General features: G+C 45.2%; 1 protein-coding gene across 2 annotated transcripts; it reads right to left on the reverse strand.

Moving 5' to 3' along the window:
* Nucleotides 1–461: 461 nt before the first annotated feature.
* On the reverse strand, nucleotides 462–15158 carry prrc2a (proline-rich coiled-coil 2A). 2 transcript variants are annotated; one of them, XM_028400731.1, is made up of 16 exons: nucleotides 15061–15158; nucleotides 12371–12522; nucleotides 11135–11312; nucleotides 10919–11015; nucleotides 10730–10811; nucleotides 10497–10640; nucleotides 10094–10335; nucleotides 9923–10011; nucleotides 9682–9833; nucleotides 8667–8769; nucleotides 8386–8575; nucleotides 7361–7904; nucleotides 6937–7193; nucleotides 6455–6761; nucleotides 6158–6377; nucleotides 462–6066 (listed from the first exon to the last, which is right to left on the reverse strand). In XM_028400731.1, exons 2-16 carry the CDS (start codon nucleotides 12483–12485, stop codon nucleotides 3033–3035), a joined length of 5754 nt encoding a protein of 1917 aa, XP_028256532.1. In that variant the 5' UTR covers nucleotides 12486–12522; nucleotides 15061–15158; the 3' UTR covers nucleotides 462–3032. The 2 variants fall into 2 exon arrangements, with proteins under 2 accessions (XP_028256532.1, XP_028256531.1); XM_028400730.1 differs by lacking the exon at nucleotides 15061–15158 and adding an exon at nucleotides 14860–15005.
* Nucleotides 15159–15278: the final 120 nt, after the last annotated feature.

The raw sequence follows: 15278 nt of genomic DNA on the forward strand, positions 1-15278 counted from the left end.
CCAGAAGTACAAGTACAAAAGTGTTGTGTAGCATGTAATTCAACATTCAAGTGCCATTGTTAGTAGTTGGCGTGTATTTTAATTAAGTGCTGGATTCACAAAACTATCTGGTACATCAGAAAAAAGGCCTCATTTATTTTTACAAAATATACAATGTTATACACTTTTTGTATACTTCACATCCATTATCTATTATGGGGGAGAAGTATTTCCAAGATTGTAAAAAATATTTTAAATGCATCCTAATTCTCTTATTTATCTCCCCACAGGGATGATTTTAATATCTTCAATATACTGTAAACCAAGTTATTAAAGAAATATCACTCAAAAGAAAATTACTACGCTTTCACATTCACAAGTTAAATTCTGGAAACTTTATCCTAGCAATATAGGCTAAAACGATACATCATGTGAAAAATATCAAATCGCAGAATCAATAAAAACACAATAAATTACCTATGTTCCATTAAATCAAAAGTAGTTTATTTAACTTTGCCTTCTCTGTATATCTTTATTATAATAAGACACTTCTCTGCTTGTACATTGCTCCCTTGAACTAAAAATGGCAACATTTGTTTGTGGGAATGTAAGTTGGGGTAGACAAAACTTAGATACATACCAATATACATACATGTGTGTATATTACGGTTCCATTAATAAAACCATAGATGCTAAAAACAGTTTTAATCACTCCAGGTACCTCGGCAATGCTGGAAACATAATACAATCTTTTGAATTTTTTTTTTCTGGAATATACTACCTTTTTGTTTTCTTTTAACATGGGTACATACAATAATGCACACATCAACATTAAAGAGTTAAGGAGGGATGAAGGACTCTTTGAGCCAGTGTTAAAGAGTACAGCTATCAATGTAGAAATCAGTAACAGGCAAGGCAAGCTGCACCCACGGGTGTGTTCATGCTTAGAGGAGTCATAGTGAGAAATAAAAGATGTCCAACTTCACTTGCCTGTTAAAAAATGAATGCTTAAATTACACAAAAAACTGGTGAAACTTTTTCCACTGTGGGTTCTTCATTTCAATGATAAACATATACACACAGCTGAATGTATATATGTAGATGTATTTAAGAAAGCAGAATTGTCTTAATAAATGTTGGTTAAATCACATGTGGGCAAACAAGGCAGAAAATGCTTGCCATTCATGTTAATCCTCTGGTCCCCACCCCTTCCCGAGTTATTATACAGACACCAGAAAACACACATACACACAAGCACACACACACTTACACAAGTCATTGAATGCCCTACTCACAACATCCCAGAAACGATCTTCAAACTGTTGTCAGAAAACAAACAAACCCCAACTTACAGCAGTGACAGAATTGATGCAGATGATAAAAATCAATTTAGTCCACCTTGGATGTTGTCTCCACTCATTTCAAGTCTCTTTATGTGTGATACAAACTATGTAATCCTACATCAGTCCAACATTTCCTTACTCTAGGTCAGCATTATTTGTTGCAGGTAAAATCTTGGAAACCGTGTGTGGTGAACTGTAGGTGACATTCGTTCAGAATAGTCCTGAATTCAATCCGTTTGGGCTCTTCGTTGCCACCATGTTTTGAAAAACAGCCATCCAGAGTACACATGCTTTGAAAAATAAATCCTCAGACAAGGAGTCCATCTTGGGTGTGACGAGTCTCTACCAGAGCACAGAGAACGCATTGTGTAGCAGAGGGTGTGACACTTGGCCTAGCTCTGTACCCTGGGCCCAGACAGGAGTACCTGTCCTGTAACTTGCCCAGAAACATTTAACACAGAGAAAGGAAAAAAAGACAGCACCCATGGATGTTTGTTAAACTAGGAGTGCTTATTAGAACATATTCAATTATCTACCGAAGCGTGAACAGGTTTGTTAATTCTATGACCTACATTTTTCATTAAACTCATTTTCCCCCAAACAACATTGTGAGCTTGAGAGAAAAATAAAAGCTTCTATAAAAATGGAAGTCACAGAGGAAATAATGGTTGTTAAAATAAAGCCAGAGTCATTACAGGGTAAACAAAACTCAAGAGAGCAACAGAAAATAAAACTATTGTCCATGGGGAACGTTTGATTTTTGCTGAAAAAAATGCTACAATGAGGCAAAAAGATTAATTCCTTAATTCCTGAAAAATAGAAGCAACGGATATCTAATAAAATGTGAGCGCAGGTCAACTTGGGGGGGTAAAAAAAAAAATATCATACGATTTATTTGAACAAGCAGCAGAAATGCTGATATCAAAAGACAAATCAATGTGAGTGTAGGTGAGCATTGAGCAGTAGTACTTCAATGAATCTTATCACAGTTAGCAGACATACTTTGTGGGAGACCGGAAGTCATCAAAAGGACTAACTGAGGAATTTAGTAAAAAGGTATTTTAATGACCTGCTTGGTAGAAGAAAAAAAATTTCCAGAGGCCAAAAAGAGACAAGTAAAACAAAACATATATGGTACATTGTTCAAAAAATGAAGCTGCACTTTTTTCCTTTGTGAGGGAAGTAATGCAGGACTGCACTACTGAATACTACCCAAGGCTAAGTGTGGTAGAAATATACACAGGTCAATAAATATAAAAGATTGCCCAATCCAAACATTTCTATGCCAATTTAATTTCAAGTTTTGGTTTTGCCTGTGTTCTATGTTTGTTTGTGCTTGTTTATGCGAGTACACGTGGAGCTCTGTGTGAATGTCTCCTGTCAAAACCAGGTGCACCTTCTGTTGTAAAACACATGCTTGTCATATCCAACAGGGTTGGGGGGGTGGGTGTTAGGAAGAAGGTAGTAAAAAAGGAGTAAAAGGGAAATGAACGGAGAGCAAGACAGAACGAACTGAGAAATTTACAATACGGACGGTAGATAGAATGTTGCAAAAGGGAAAGAGGCGAGTGGGGAGGGGGCTACAGTAAATGTGAATACCATCTCCATAGACTGTACAATGCATTAATGTGTTTAACACAGATAAGCCATGACATAACAATGAAAAGGGGATGTATAAGGGTGGGTTCATCTGAAATGTTTGATATTTCATCACTTCCGATTTTTCGGTGAGGGCAAGTTGCCACGCTTCTCCCCACGGTTACCACCTCCATTGCCAGGCCCACCAGAGCCTCCACCAGGCGGGCCACGAGGCCCTCTGCCTCCACCGCCACCTCCTCCAGCGTTGACCCTCCGGTTTTGTCGCTCCATTCCAGGACGCTGGCTCGAGAAGCTTCTTTTATTAGCCGAGGGTTCCTTTCCCGTCATCTCACGCTCAACCATACCTCCGCCTCCACCACCTCCTCCTCCCCTTCCCATGTGATGGTGATGGTGAGAACCATATGACTTCCCACCTCCTCCTCCATCCCTGTCTCTGAACTCTGTGAAGTCGCTACTCTCAGAGGCAGTTTCCCACTCTTCATTGGCCTGGTCTGAGTTCTGGTTGGTGAAGTCAGGAGACTTTGCTCCATGGCTGTGGGGGTGCTGGGGGTGGGTTGGGCCAGCATTGCCCTGGCTGTAGTGGTGATGGTGGTGGCTGTTTGCATTGTTAAGATGCCCACCACCACCACTGCTATTGTTGGTTGTTAGTGTGGCATTGTGGTTAGCATTTTGGGCATTTCCTGGCATGGGAGCAGATACTGGGGCCCCATTACTGTCCTGAACTGAATTCAGGGAGGGAGATGAGGGCCTCCCTCCCCCAATGACCCCTACACCTCCGTTGATACGTGCGGCATTCTCTCTCTCCTTCAGCCTTCGAAAGCGGGGTGGCTTGTCCTGCTGGTGCTGGGAACGTCCATGGCGCCGCCGTCTAGGGGGGCGCTCAACCCCACCGGGAGGGAAACCACGATTAGTGGGAGGAGGGACCATATTCGGCCCTCCAGAGTTTGAACAAGGGTTGTTTGCTTGCTGGGATGCAATCCCTCCATTTTCAGTGGAACCAAGAACAGCAGGTGTTGTAGCAGGCAAAGATGCTGGAGGAGGATTGGTCCCCTGATTTTGACTGTGACTTCCATCAGCTACCTTGTCCTTTTTCTCTCCAGTATTTCCTCCCCGTCCTAGGTCTTTGGGCCCAGGGATTTGTTGCGGACCTTTCCGAGCTGAAGCCGATGAAGATTTAGAGGACCCACCATGAGACATTGAGTTAGGTCCCGCTCGGTGACCACCAGGTCCTCCTCCAATATTGCCACCACTTCTGTAGATGTTGCCGCCTCCTCCTCCTCCTCCACCGCCACCCCTGCCCCTTCGAGAGGGTACACCCCTGGGGGTGAACACGCGTGCCTGGGAACCTCTGGGTGGTGCAGATAAAATGTTTCCACTGCCAGTGGTGTTAGCATTATCAGAACCATTCTTGGTGTTGAGTTTCGGGTTTTCTTCTTTGTCTGAGTGACCAACGTCACTTGCACCACTCTCACTGCCAGTCTCTGAGCCTCTCTCTCTCCTTCTCTTGGGGATTTCTTCATACTCTGAGCCCTCACTACGGGTTTCACTGCGGTTTCTGGCCCTGGCTGGGTTATGCTGAGACCGATCCTGTCCATGCCTGCTACTGGCTGCCTCGCCTTTGGATTCCTGGTGGTGGCCACCACCAACTGATGAGCGGTAGTCTCTACCACTCCTGCCACCCATTCTGCCCCGACTGCCACCAGTGGGTCCAGCACTGGCTGTGTAGGAACCCCTGAATCCACGTCCACGCCCGTAGAATTCTCCCCCTCGACCACGGCTGGCTCTGCCACTTTTTGCAGGGACTCCATGGTGGTGGGAGCTGTTGCCTCCTCTTTCAAAAGAGCGGTCTCTGTCTCTCCTGGAGGAGGAACCTGAAAATCCAGATGAAGTGTTGTCTACATCTTTGGGCCCTCTACCTGGTCCTCCTCCAGCTGATCGTTCTTTACCTCCATTTCTGGGTTTGGCTGTCTGGGCGGGCTCATCTTTAGATGGAGCTGTGTTCTGTGGGATGGAAACGCCTTCCTGCTTCATGGAGGATTGGCCACCGTCTTGCTCTTTGTCTTTCCCAAAGCCCTGGCTGTGCTTCTCTCCATCAGCCTCTCCCTCTCTTTTCATGTCCTTCAGCAGTGGCTTCTTGATTGGCCCAGCCCTCTTGTTAGGATTGCTGCCCCCTGTCTGGTTGGAGGGCTTGTGGTCCGTTGAAACATTTGAGGGGTCATCTCCTCCACGGGAGCTGATCCCACCTCCTGCATTGTTGGCCCTCCTGCCATGAGATCCTCCACTCATATTGCTGCTGCCAGGCCGTGGGCCCCATTGGGTTTCTGTCTTGTGCTCACGCCCTCCTCTTTGGTTTGGTTTAGGATGGGGATGCTGTTGCTGCTGAGGCTGACTATGAATGCCATGTTGAGAGGGGGGTGGGCTAGCCGTGATGGAGGAATGGATAGTATATCCAGGGACTGTCTTCTCCTGTTTGATATGGCTGCTGTTAGCATTACCACTGTTACCCCTTTCACCAACACTGTGCCCACTTTCACTCTCTCTCTGAGACTGGTGGTGATGCAAGCCCACTTTTAGAGTCCCATCGTCCCTAGCAGAGGAGGAAGAGGAGGAGGAAGAGCATGAAGATGAGAGAGAAGGTTGATGGAGAGGGGGAGAAGAGTCGGTCTTCTTTGCAGGGGCATCATTAACCCTATCACGGCTGTTTTCTTGCTTATGTGGGTGGAGAGGGAAATGAGGCTGCTGAGGGTGGTGGCTATGATGATGGTGGTGGTGGTGAGAGTTGCTTTCATTAGCGGGGAGATCTGACCGGCCATTACGATCATAGTGAGGATGCGGAGCTCCCCATATCTGGCCCTGCTGAGATCCTCTGGGAGGCCCCTCATCCTGGTGGGGGAAGTTTTGTGGTTGGCTTCCCCTGTCACCCGCCCTTTGCTGCTGATGTGGAGGTATCCTCCCGCCCTGGTCTGGGAAGCTGCTGTAGTTACCTCGCCCACTGTGGTAGTGATGAGGATGGTGGCTGCTACCCTGGGCACCAACTTGAGTGCCAATAGGTGGAGGGGTTTGATTGGAGGTCCCAGATGTGGTGCTGGGCTGCTGTATGGGTCCTAATCCACCCTCTCGCATGCGGTGTGGAGGAGTGTCACTCCTTAAAAAAGAGAAACAAAAATACTAACTTAATCTATTATTGACTAAAATTAATACACCTTAATCTCTAAAATGGACTTGGTTATCCATACCTGGGCCCTTTTGCCACATCTTCATCATCCAACACCTGCTTCTGCCTCAGAGGCGACGTTAGCCCATGATTCTCCCCTCCACCGGGGAAAACCTCTGGACCCCAGGCCAGTTTAGGATCAATAGGGGGCGTCCCACGGTGAGGATGCCCTGGATGTTGCTGCCTGTCAAAGGGGTCTGAACCAGAGCCCCCTGAATCAGAACGCTCACGCCCCATAAGACCTACAATAAGACATATTATGGGCTGTCATGTAATGTAGCAGACGAATATTTAATGTTATAATGTAATATCCACTCACCAGATGGGTGCATGCCTGCTGAATAGTAGTCCATGGGTGGAGGGCGTCCCTGCATCATGCGAGGGTCCATGTAGGGCATCATCATCCAGCGTGGGTCAAAATTCATTGGCAGCGGTGGAGGTCGAACCATACTGCTGGGTTGATACAAGGGGCCTCCCTGTTTAGGTCCAGGCCCTGGCTGCGGTGTTGTACCTGGCGAAGGACCCTGTGGAGCCTGTGGTTGGGGGGACAGCTGGCTCTGTGATGCCTGGCTGTGTTGCTGCTGTTGTTGCTGTTGCCACTGCTGTTGCTGCTTCAGGAGCTGTTCCTTAAGAAAAAAAAAGTAAAATAATATATAATAAATATATAATAAAATATGACCTAAGAACATCTAAGAGCCGGTCTGTCAGCATTAACAATCTATATGAAATATATAAAAATATGGTACTTTTTTACATCTTAGAATAAAACGTGAAGACTCAGAACTGAGTATAAATCCTAACCTGCTGCTGCCTCTGAAATCGAGGCGGAAGAGACTTTTGGTACTTTGAGTAACCCTGACTTGGAGGGCCACCAGCTGGACGGCCTGTTCCCATGCCAACAGTCTCAATCTTCACCGGGTCAACAACTCTTTCGCTTCCACTTCCTGCACGAATTTGAGAACTGCCCATAGTCTCTTCCTTATTCTCTTCTGTTAAAGATACATCCAGTGTGGGCTGCGGTGGTTGTGCCACAGCTGCCTGGGTACACTGTTGGGCATCTGAAGCAAGACAAAGTTAAAAGTTACAAATTAATAGCTTTAATCAAAAGATTAAGAGCATCATTAAGGTAGCTAAGTTAACAATCAGATAGGCAAGGACTTTCACTGAAATTCATGTTGTGGTTGAGACATTTAGACATTATTATGGGTATAATTGAGAAACTCACCTGCACTGGAGTCATAGCTGCTGTTGCTGCCGGCTCGCTGGCGGTCACTTACTGCAGGACTGGGCCCTGGTTGGACCACTAGCACAGGAGGCTCCTCATGGTCTACACAGGGAGAAGGTGGCTGGCTGATGTTAGGGGAAGTAGCTGAAGCTGAAATAGATGGGCTAGGGCTGCCAGCTGTAGCAGCTGTAGAATTTCCATCCAGACTGGGGGTTTTACTACCGCTACCACCACCTCCTACACTGCTACCCTGCTGCTGTTGCTGCTTCTCATCCAGTCTCTTCAGCTTCTCAGCACAGGCTGCACGCCTCTCCTCCTCCATCCGACGCTCTTCCTCCTCACGGCGGCGACGGGCTCGCTCCACAGCAGCAGAGATCTCAGTGGATGACTGCTTCCTTCGCTGACGCCAAGTCTCATCCTCATCATCCCCCTGTGTCCCATGAACCAGCAGGCCAGGCTGGGTAGGAGGGGTGGGGCCTCCTGCTGCTGGTTGATGCTGGGAAGGGGTAGGTTTCCCTGGGCCAAGAGAGTTCTGGGGCCGGTCCTAAAGGGTTCGAAAATATTCTATGCTCTTTTATACATTTTAACCTCTTTTTGACATCACTGTAATCTTGCAGAAAAACGTCCAATGAATGTTTACATCAACAACAAACCGAACTCAAAAAAACGAAAAAATAAATAAAAACACCGAATGGCTTGGCTATAAGACCTGTGGGCGGTGGATGGGTAATGATAGAAATGACTTGTCTATGAGGCCTTATACAGACGTCTACCTGTCGATAAAAGGAGTAGGGCACTTGTCCAAGGAGCGGCCCAGGTGGGGGGGAGGACTGCTCCCGGAGACCACCCAATCCAGGCCTGCGCCCCTGTATACAGGCAGACACAGTTAGCCATGGTCCACCACAATAATCTAACACACATCTGCCCACAATTAAGTCTGTGCTCAAAGGTAACCTCACGTTCTTTTTACAGCTAGAGATTGGCCGGACTGGGAAACACTATGTTAGAGATGCTAAGCACACTACCTGTTGGTTGGAAGGAGCTCCCTGGCCCCCCCAGCCACTGCCTCCCTCCTCGGCCCATCCTGGCTTGCTGGAGGGGGGCTGGAGGCCATTGTCGGCATTAGAAGGAGGGGTGCGACGGGTCTCTCCACTGCCATCAGAGGCTCGAGAGTGAGAGTTTGTTATGGGGGCATCCTGGGACCTTTGCTGCTCACTGAGGACAAGAGGAGAAAGGTTCAGCACAGATCCCAAGATGGTGTTTATGGTCTAGTCAAACACTATATTGTAATAATAAGATCACACACCGCGATTCATTACTGCTCTCGGTTCTCTCCTCTTCTCCCTCTTCCTCTCCTTCATCATCACTGAACTTTAGCTTAGCAGAATAATCAATCTCCTCATGAGCCCCTGTTTCAAGAAAAACAGAAAAAAAACTAAACATCAGAACCATCTTTGTACACATCGTGCAGTGAAACAGTTTTCATCACTATTATTCCCATTGCTCCTCCACAGAGCAAACCACTGCTGGGATCAGCAGGTAGTGTGATAAGCAGAAACAACTGTAATGTTGAGAGAAAAAAATCCATCTCAGTCATTACCACTGTATCATCACCTCCGCAATCATTCAACAGCATTAATCAACATGGCAAGCATTGAGATTAGCAATGTAAACATTTAATAGGGCTAAAAACTCCCATATGCAACTGAAGTGAAAACCTCTGGAGAGTCCTGTATCATCCCTTCATTATCCAGACCCTCCAGGGTTTCTTGATGTTGCGTTCGGACCTATTAACACAAATTCAACCATTCCCCGTAAATTCTTAATGGCCTTGCAATTTTATCAAATCCACCATTAACTCCCACACATCAGAAAATTAACTTCCTTACTTCCTTGTTTTGTTAAGAAGATACAGCAGACATGTCATGTGTGGTACAAATGTTTCACATTTCCCCACAAAAGTAACAGCAAAAGGCCGTCAGACGAAGTAGCCAAGCATTCTGCATGGAAGTGGATTAAAACTTTTTTGCACAGCAGGGAAGATGTCAGGCGAGACAGGTCACTGTGACACAGGCCATCGCATCCCAGATGCCCAAACTGCAAGTGGTGTAATGTGCATAGTTAGTGGTTAGTAGATGGCGTTAGTGATAGCTGTGTTTTATTGCTTGCATGCCAATTTGCCCTATTATGAATAATAAATAAGGTAAAATCACAACTATTTTTATTATGTATTAGTATTTCTATTGTTTAAGATCAGCCCTTCAATAGCAAACCCCATTTAGATGTTAGTTTAAAAGTAATGTAAATGAGATTTTTTTTACCTGCCCAGCCTTCATCTCCGTCATGGTCCAGTTCATCTAGCTCCTTCAGGTCATCCTGTTTTAGGATAGAGGGTCGCTTTACCACTTCTCCACCTGCATCACGTGGGCCACCCTGTGGCCTGCTGTCAGGACCACCCTGTCCACGCGAGAATCTGAAAGACATGAGTAACATGAGTCATTTTTTAAGGGACACAATACACAAAAAGATAATGTGCAAAACAATACTATCACAACAACTTACCTTGGCGCAGGCCCTTCTCCAGGTGGCGGGTACCTGTAGGGTCCCTGAGGGCCATAGGGGGCCGGAAAGGGCAGATAAGGAGGATACATCTAAAGAAGGTAAACAGATCCCAGTCAGCAGCTTTTTCATATTTGGGAGAAAGGTAGAAAGAAAACCAGGAGAAAAACTTACGAAGGGTGGCATGATCCCTCGATATGGGGGAAACCCAGGCCCCACAGGGGGCTGGGGCAGGGGCAAGGCGGGGCTGCCTGCAGGAGGGTTTCTAGGTGGCCCGTGGGTCTGGGAGTTTGGAAGTGGGACCCCAGCTGCCCCATCCATCACCAGAGCTCCACCAGTGCCACCTTCTGCCACCCCCTCCCCAGACAAGGTGGGTGCCAGGGCTCGGCCCCCACCGTCCCGCCAACTTGTAACGTCTGCAGACAGCAAACACAGGAGAGGATTCAGCGTTGAGTAAAACTGATGGATTGATTGTAACCTTAAGCAAGTCATAGTTACAAGAATCTTGTGAGACACTTTCTCACAAGCACTATATTTAGTATCTGGTCAATAAATTAAGTCAAGAGGCAACACTCACTCTGGGGGCGGAGGCTTGGTCCGGGCCCATACCACTGATCTGCAGTGCCCTGTTCTCTGCCAGCTTTGTCCTGGTCGCCAGCCGCCTGCAGGGTGGGAAATTCCTCGCGAGAGAATGGCGACGGTAGGTTTGATCCCTTTCCACCTGCACCAAAGGAGGATAACAGAGGCTTAATTGTAGAAAACAGTTCAAATCATAAAACTAGGCAAGAAATACAAAAAAAGAAAACTCACCATCCCCTTGTGTTCCATGTGTAACACTGGCCTGTGCCCAGGACCTTGCCCCTACGGCCTGGGTTGAAGCTGGCGCCAGAACCTGAAGAAGGGCACACAAGTACCACATTGATGTATGTCAATTATGGCTGCTTAATATCCTCCAGAACAGAATGGAAAAGAACATAAAATTATTCTCACTGCCTGTACCTCTGAAGCTGGCGGGGTTCTCGGGCGGGTCGGTGCAGGTGTCTGTGAAGCCACAGGTTGCTGCAATTCCGGCTGCGGTGCTGACAATGCATCGGTACTGAGAGAAAAAAGGCATCGCTAAAGACATTAGACCAGGGTAAAAGTAACCACACAATGCAAATATAAGGGATAAAAACACCATTAACCCCCATGGTGTACTAAATAAAAGGTTTTTACCTCTTTGGGTCTGCTGTTTCCTGTTTGCTTGCCCATCCTGTGCCGTCTTTAGGAACAAGCGAGACGTTGGGATCGTTGCCTTTGTTTTCTGCCTTCAGACTGGGCAGGTTGGCAGGGGGTGGCATACGCCGCGCGGAGGCAACTTTACCAAGAGACTGCAGGCCATGGCGTGGGGGAACTGATACGGGGAAGAGAGGAGGTCATTAGCACAGATGGACCACTGAAACTCGATACCAGAAATCCACTAAGCAAGGTGGAGCCTGGAAACATGGTTGCTGTTTCTTTGGTATGCATTCAGGATGATAACTTTCACCAAGGCTACAAACTCGGTAGTTAAGGTCTGTGTATTCAGATGAATTTAAACCACAGACACTATGAAAAGCCTACAGTAAACCCACTTAATTACAGTTTATAGACAAGTATTAGGACTGATGCGTATAGAACCATGGAAAGGTTTTCCATTTCTGAAAACTGAAGCCGTTCTGAATATCAATCCCTCATTTGTTTCCTTGAGCCTCAGAGAAACCACAGCAGTGCATGGCTTCACCATGTAACAGGGGGAAGTCTGTAGTTTGGGAACGAGGACAAGTGTTTAGATCTAGTGGGGAGCTTCTGAATAAAACATAAACTGGGGACACAGCACAGAAGTCGAACAGCATCTACAAGTAAGCCTCTGTCTCAGGTCAGGCTCTGTGGCTCTGTGGCTCAGCTGACATGTCGAGGCTCAACAGCCATTTACCCTCCAGGCTATACTTTTTCTTTCTAACCATTTAAATTTTATAAAACATACGAGGAGGCTTTGTTTATTTGTCCTACAAAAACAGATGAGAATTTCTATCAATACCGACAGGAACATCTCTGAATAATATCAACAGTATCAGCAAAAACAGCCCAGGAGAGATGTATGCATTTCCTGTATTGGAAATCAGCAACAGAGCCATTAGGGAGACAGACTAATGCATCCATGCTGCAGCACTTGATGCCAGGAGACAACACTTTGCAGCCTGGCAGTTATCATCACGACAACAAGGAATAAATACAACTGTGACCAAGCAAATGTGTTTCTTTAGCCTACATCTCATTAATCACAAAGTTGAAGATTCTTAGTGGTAAAATAACACCATCTGACAAGATTTACAAACAAATACACAAAGGTTAATCCCTAACAAAGGATGTATGGTATGTGGTGAAAGCATACATGTGTTACAGTTGTGGGTGACAAACCGCGCTACTCACCAACAGGCTTTTGTGTTTCAAGGCTCTTTCCTTTGTATGTATCAAACAGGTTGAGAGACGCATACTTGGTTTTGCCTTCCTTCCCCTTTGCAGTTTGCCCAGAGCGCTCTGACATTGCGCTGTCCGCTCATTGAGTATGGTGAGCCCTGAGACTAGAAGAAAAAGGGGAAAGCAAGAGATTTGACACCAGGTAAACAAAGAACATGAATGCAAAGGTGCAGCGCATGCAAGCATTTCAAACAACTACAGCAGAAACCATTCTATAACTTGATGTACAGTATACTCCTCAGCCCAAAATTTGACAAAAGCAATGAATGTGAGGCGTGTGTATGATGTGATTAACCACTTCTAAAGTAACCTGAAATAAAATGTGTCACCAACTGCAATAAATGCATCATAAAACAAGCAGCTATGTGACACATGCACTAAGTTATTTATTCAGCCCAGATTATTTGGGTTGCTGCATCATCCTAATCATGCAATTTTCAACAGTGAACCTACATATGTCCAGCTTTCCACATAAGGAAAGCAGGTGTACAGCTAACCCAACCTTTCTCAGACATGTTGATCTTTACACATTCAACATTATGCCAGCATAAATACAATTGAGCCCGTCTAGTATAGTGCTCATCACTGAAAAACATTGTACAAAAGGAAAAAGCAGACCCATGGTTTCTATGGCAACACATGATAAATTATATTCTTCCATGCTTTTGCCTTGAGACAGGGTTTCAGCTCCATGGCAACTGCCAGGCCTTTAGCTTGAACTCATTTTACTGCACATCAATAAAACACACAGTGCTGACATCTGTCCAATTCAACATGATTTTGCCACATCTATCAGGTTAAACTGCCACTCCAACTCCCCCCCAACTACCATTAGCCACAATTACTGAGAACTGAGACTCTATGTAACATTAGTTCTTTTATTCACGCACTTAGAATGATAGTGAATTGATATAAGCCAATCCAAATGCCCCATCATTTAAGAGATTAACAAATACATTGTATGTACAGTGTCAACAGCTCTTTGTTGTACTGCTCTGCTTTGTATTATAATAACCCAACTGAGAGCTAAAAAGGTAACAAATACAACAATCTTCACAAAACCTAGATTAACACAGATGACTGAACAGCAAAAATATAAAAATAGCAGCTCTTTTCCTCAGATCCGAGCAGGGGCAATGCAATTTAAATAATGCTATATGCCTTAGATGTAAAGCCATATACTGCAATTATAATTCTCACATTAATTTTAGGGTGTCTGCAGTTACACACATAACTGCAGAATATAAAAAACACTAACTTAAAGGTTTCACACAATGATTTCCGTGTAGCAGCAGAACAGCACGGTGCCTCAACAGCCAGATGAGATTAGAAAATTAGGTCGTCGGATGGCTGGTCAGCTACATGTTGTATGGGGATTAACGGGGGCCAGCAGCTACACAACTCCTGCCATAACTGCAGCAACGTATACTACAAAGGAGCCTTGAAGCTAACGCTAATAACAAGCACGGATCGTGATAATATCTGGCCAATAACAAAAACGAAAGCAACTACAATCTGGGAGTTACGTATATCGATCACACACTGTTAAAGCGTAGGTATTAAGAGATATTTACTGTGGTGCTAAGCAACGTTAGCTGGCTAACAGGGCCTCCGTGTTCTCGATGGGAGGGGGACTGCGTTGATGTTTCATAATGCATTTTCAACATTTTGCACCATCATTAGCTTATTGCTCCTCAACTCTGCGAGGTGCCACGGTTTAAATCAACACACTGACATCGCGACCCGGACATCTTTGTCAAATGTGTTAGTTATTAAAAGCATAGCGCAGGGGAGCACAGAAAAATAAAAGATTTTATTAGGAGAACAAAACAAAATGGCGGTGGCGACAGGCCCAGTACATACTAACGCTGGCCGGTTTTGTGGTATAGCCCGAACGAATATACAATATTCCTAGCTAATCTAAGTGTATTACCAACATAAACAAATCAAACCAATCGTATGGAATACACAACACGAAACATCCATCGATTTTAACTAACGGCGGTGTAAAATGACACTGTCTGAGCTAAAGCTACGCAACTAGCCTCACAATATTATTCCATATACATAACCTGCGCTAACATTTGTCCGTTATCATTAGCTAACAGTTAGGCAGCTTTAATATCCAAAATTAACCACATACGTCAATATATAACTAACTACGTATTCAGTTTACTGCGTGTTTATTCACTAACACACACAGTGTAATCGCCATGGCAGATACTGGCTAACCATTTAGCAAAGCTAGGCTATCAGGCTAACCACCTAATAGCTAGCAACAACAACCAACACACTTTCTAAAAAAATACGAACATGCCTTCACGTAAAATAATTTTGCGCACGCACATTCTAAGCTCAGATGTAAAAATGTCAATATCTGATAAGTATAATGTAGCTGCCAGGCGACAACATTAAACATGCTAAATTTTTCGGCCACTGACCTGGTCTTGTCCCGACTTGTCTCGAGGTTGTATCGCAGAATGAGGTTAGCTATGCTATCGCGTAGCTTTCTAGCAAGTGACCCAGCTAGCTAAGCAATATCCTCCTGCATAGTATAGTCAAACCACACACAACGTCTGTATCACGATACCTAGCTCTAATATGAATTGCACGGTGTAGATAAAGAAATATATTTGGCTTACTTGCAGTCTGTTCTTTTTTTCCTAAAATAAATGAAAACGGGAAAAGAAAACTGTTAACACTGGACTCAATCCGTCACCTAAAGAGCCGTCAACGGCTACTGAGTGATTTCGTGAGATGGGAGCCGTTTGGGACCTGTACAGCAAAAGAAAAATGCGACTCTCTTTTTTTAAAAAACAAACAAACAAAACAACAACAACAAGCCAACAAAAGCCATGTT

This window comes from Parambassis ranga, chromosome 2, assembly GCF_900634625.1.
Source record: "Parambassis ranga chromosome 2, fParRan2.1, whole genome shotgun sequence".
Lineage (NCBI taxonomy): Eukaryota > Metazoa > Chordata > Actinopteri > Ambassidae > Parambassis > Parambassis ranga.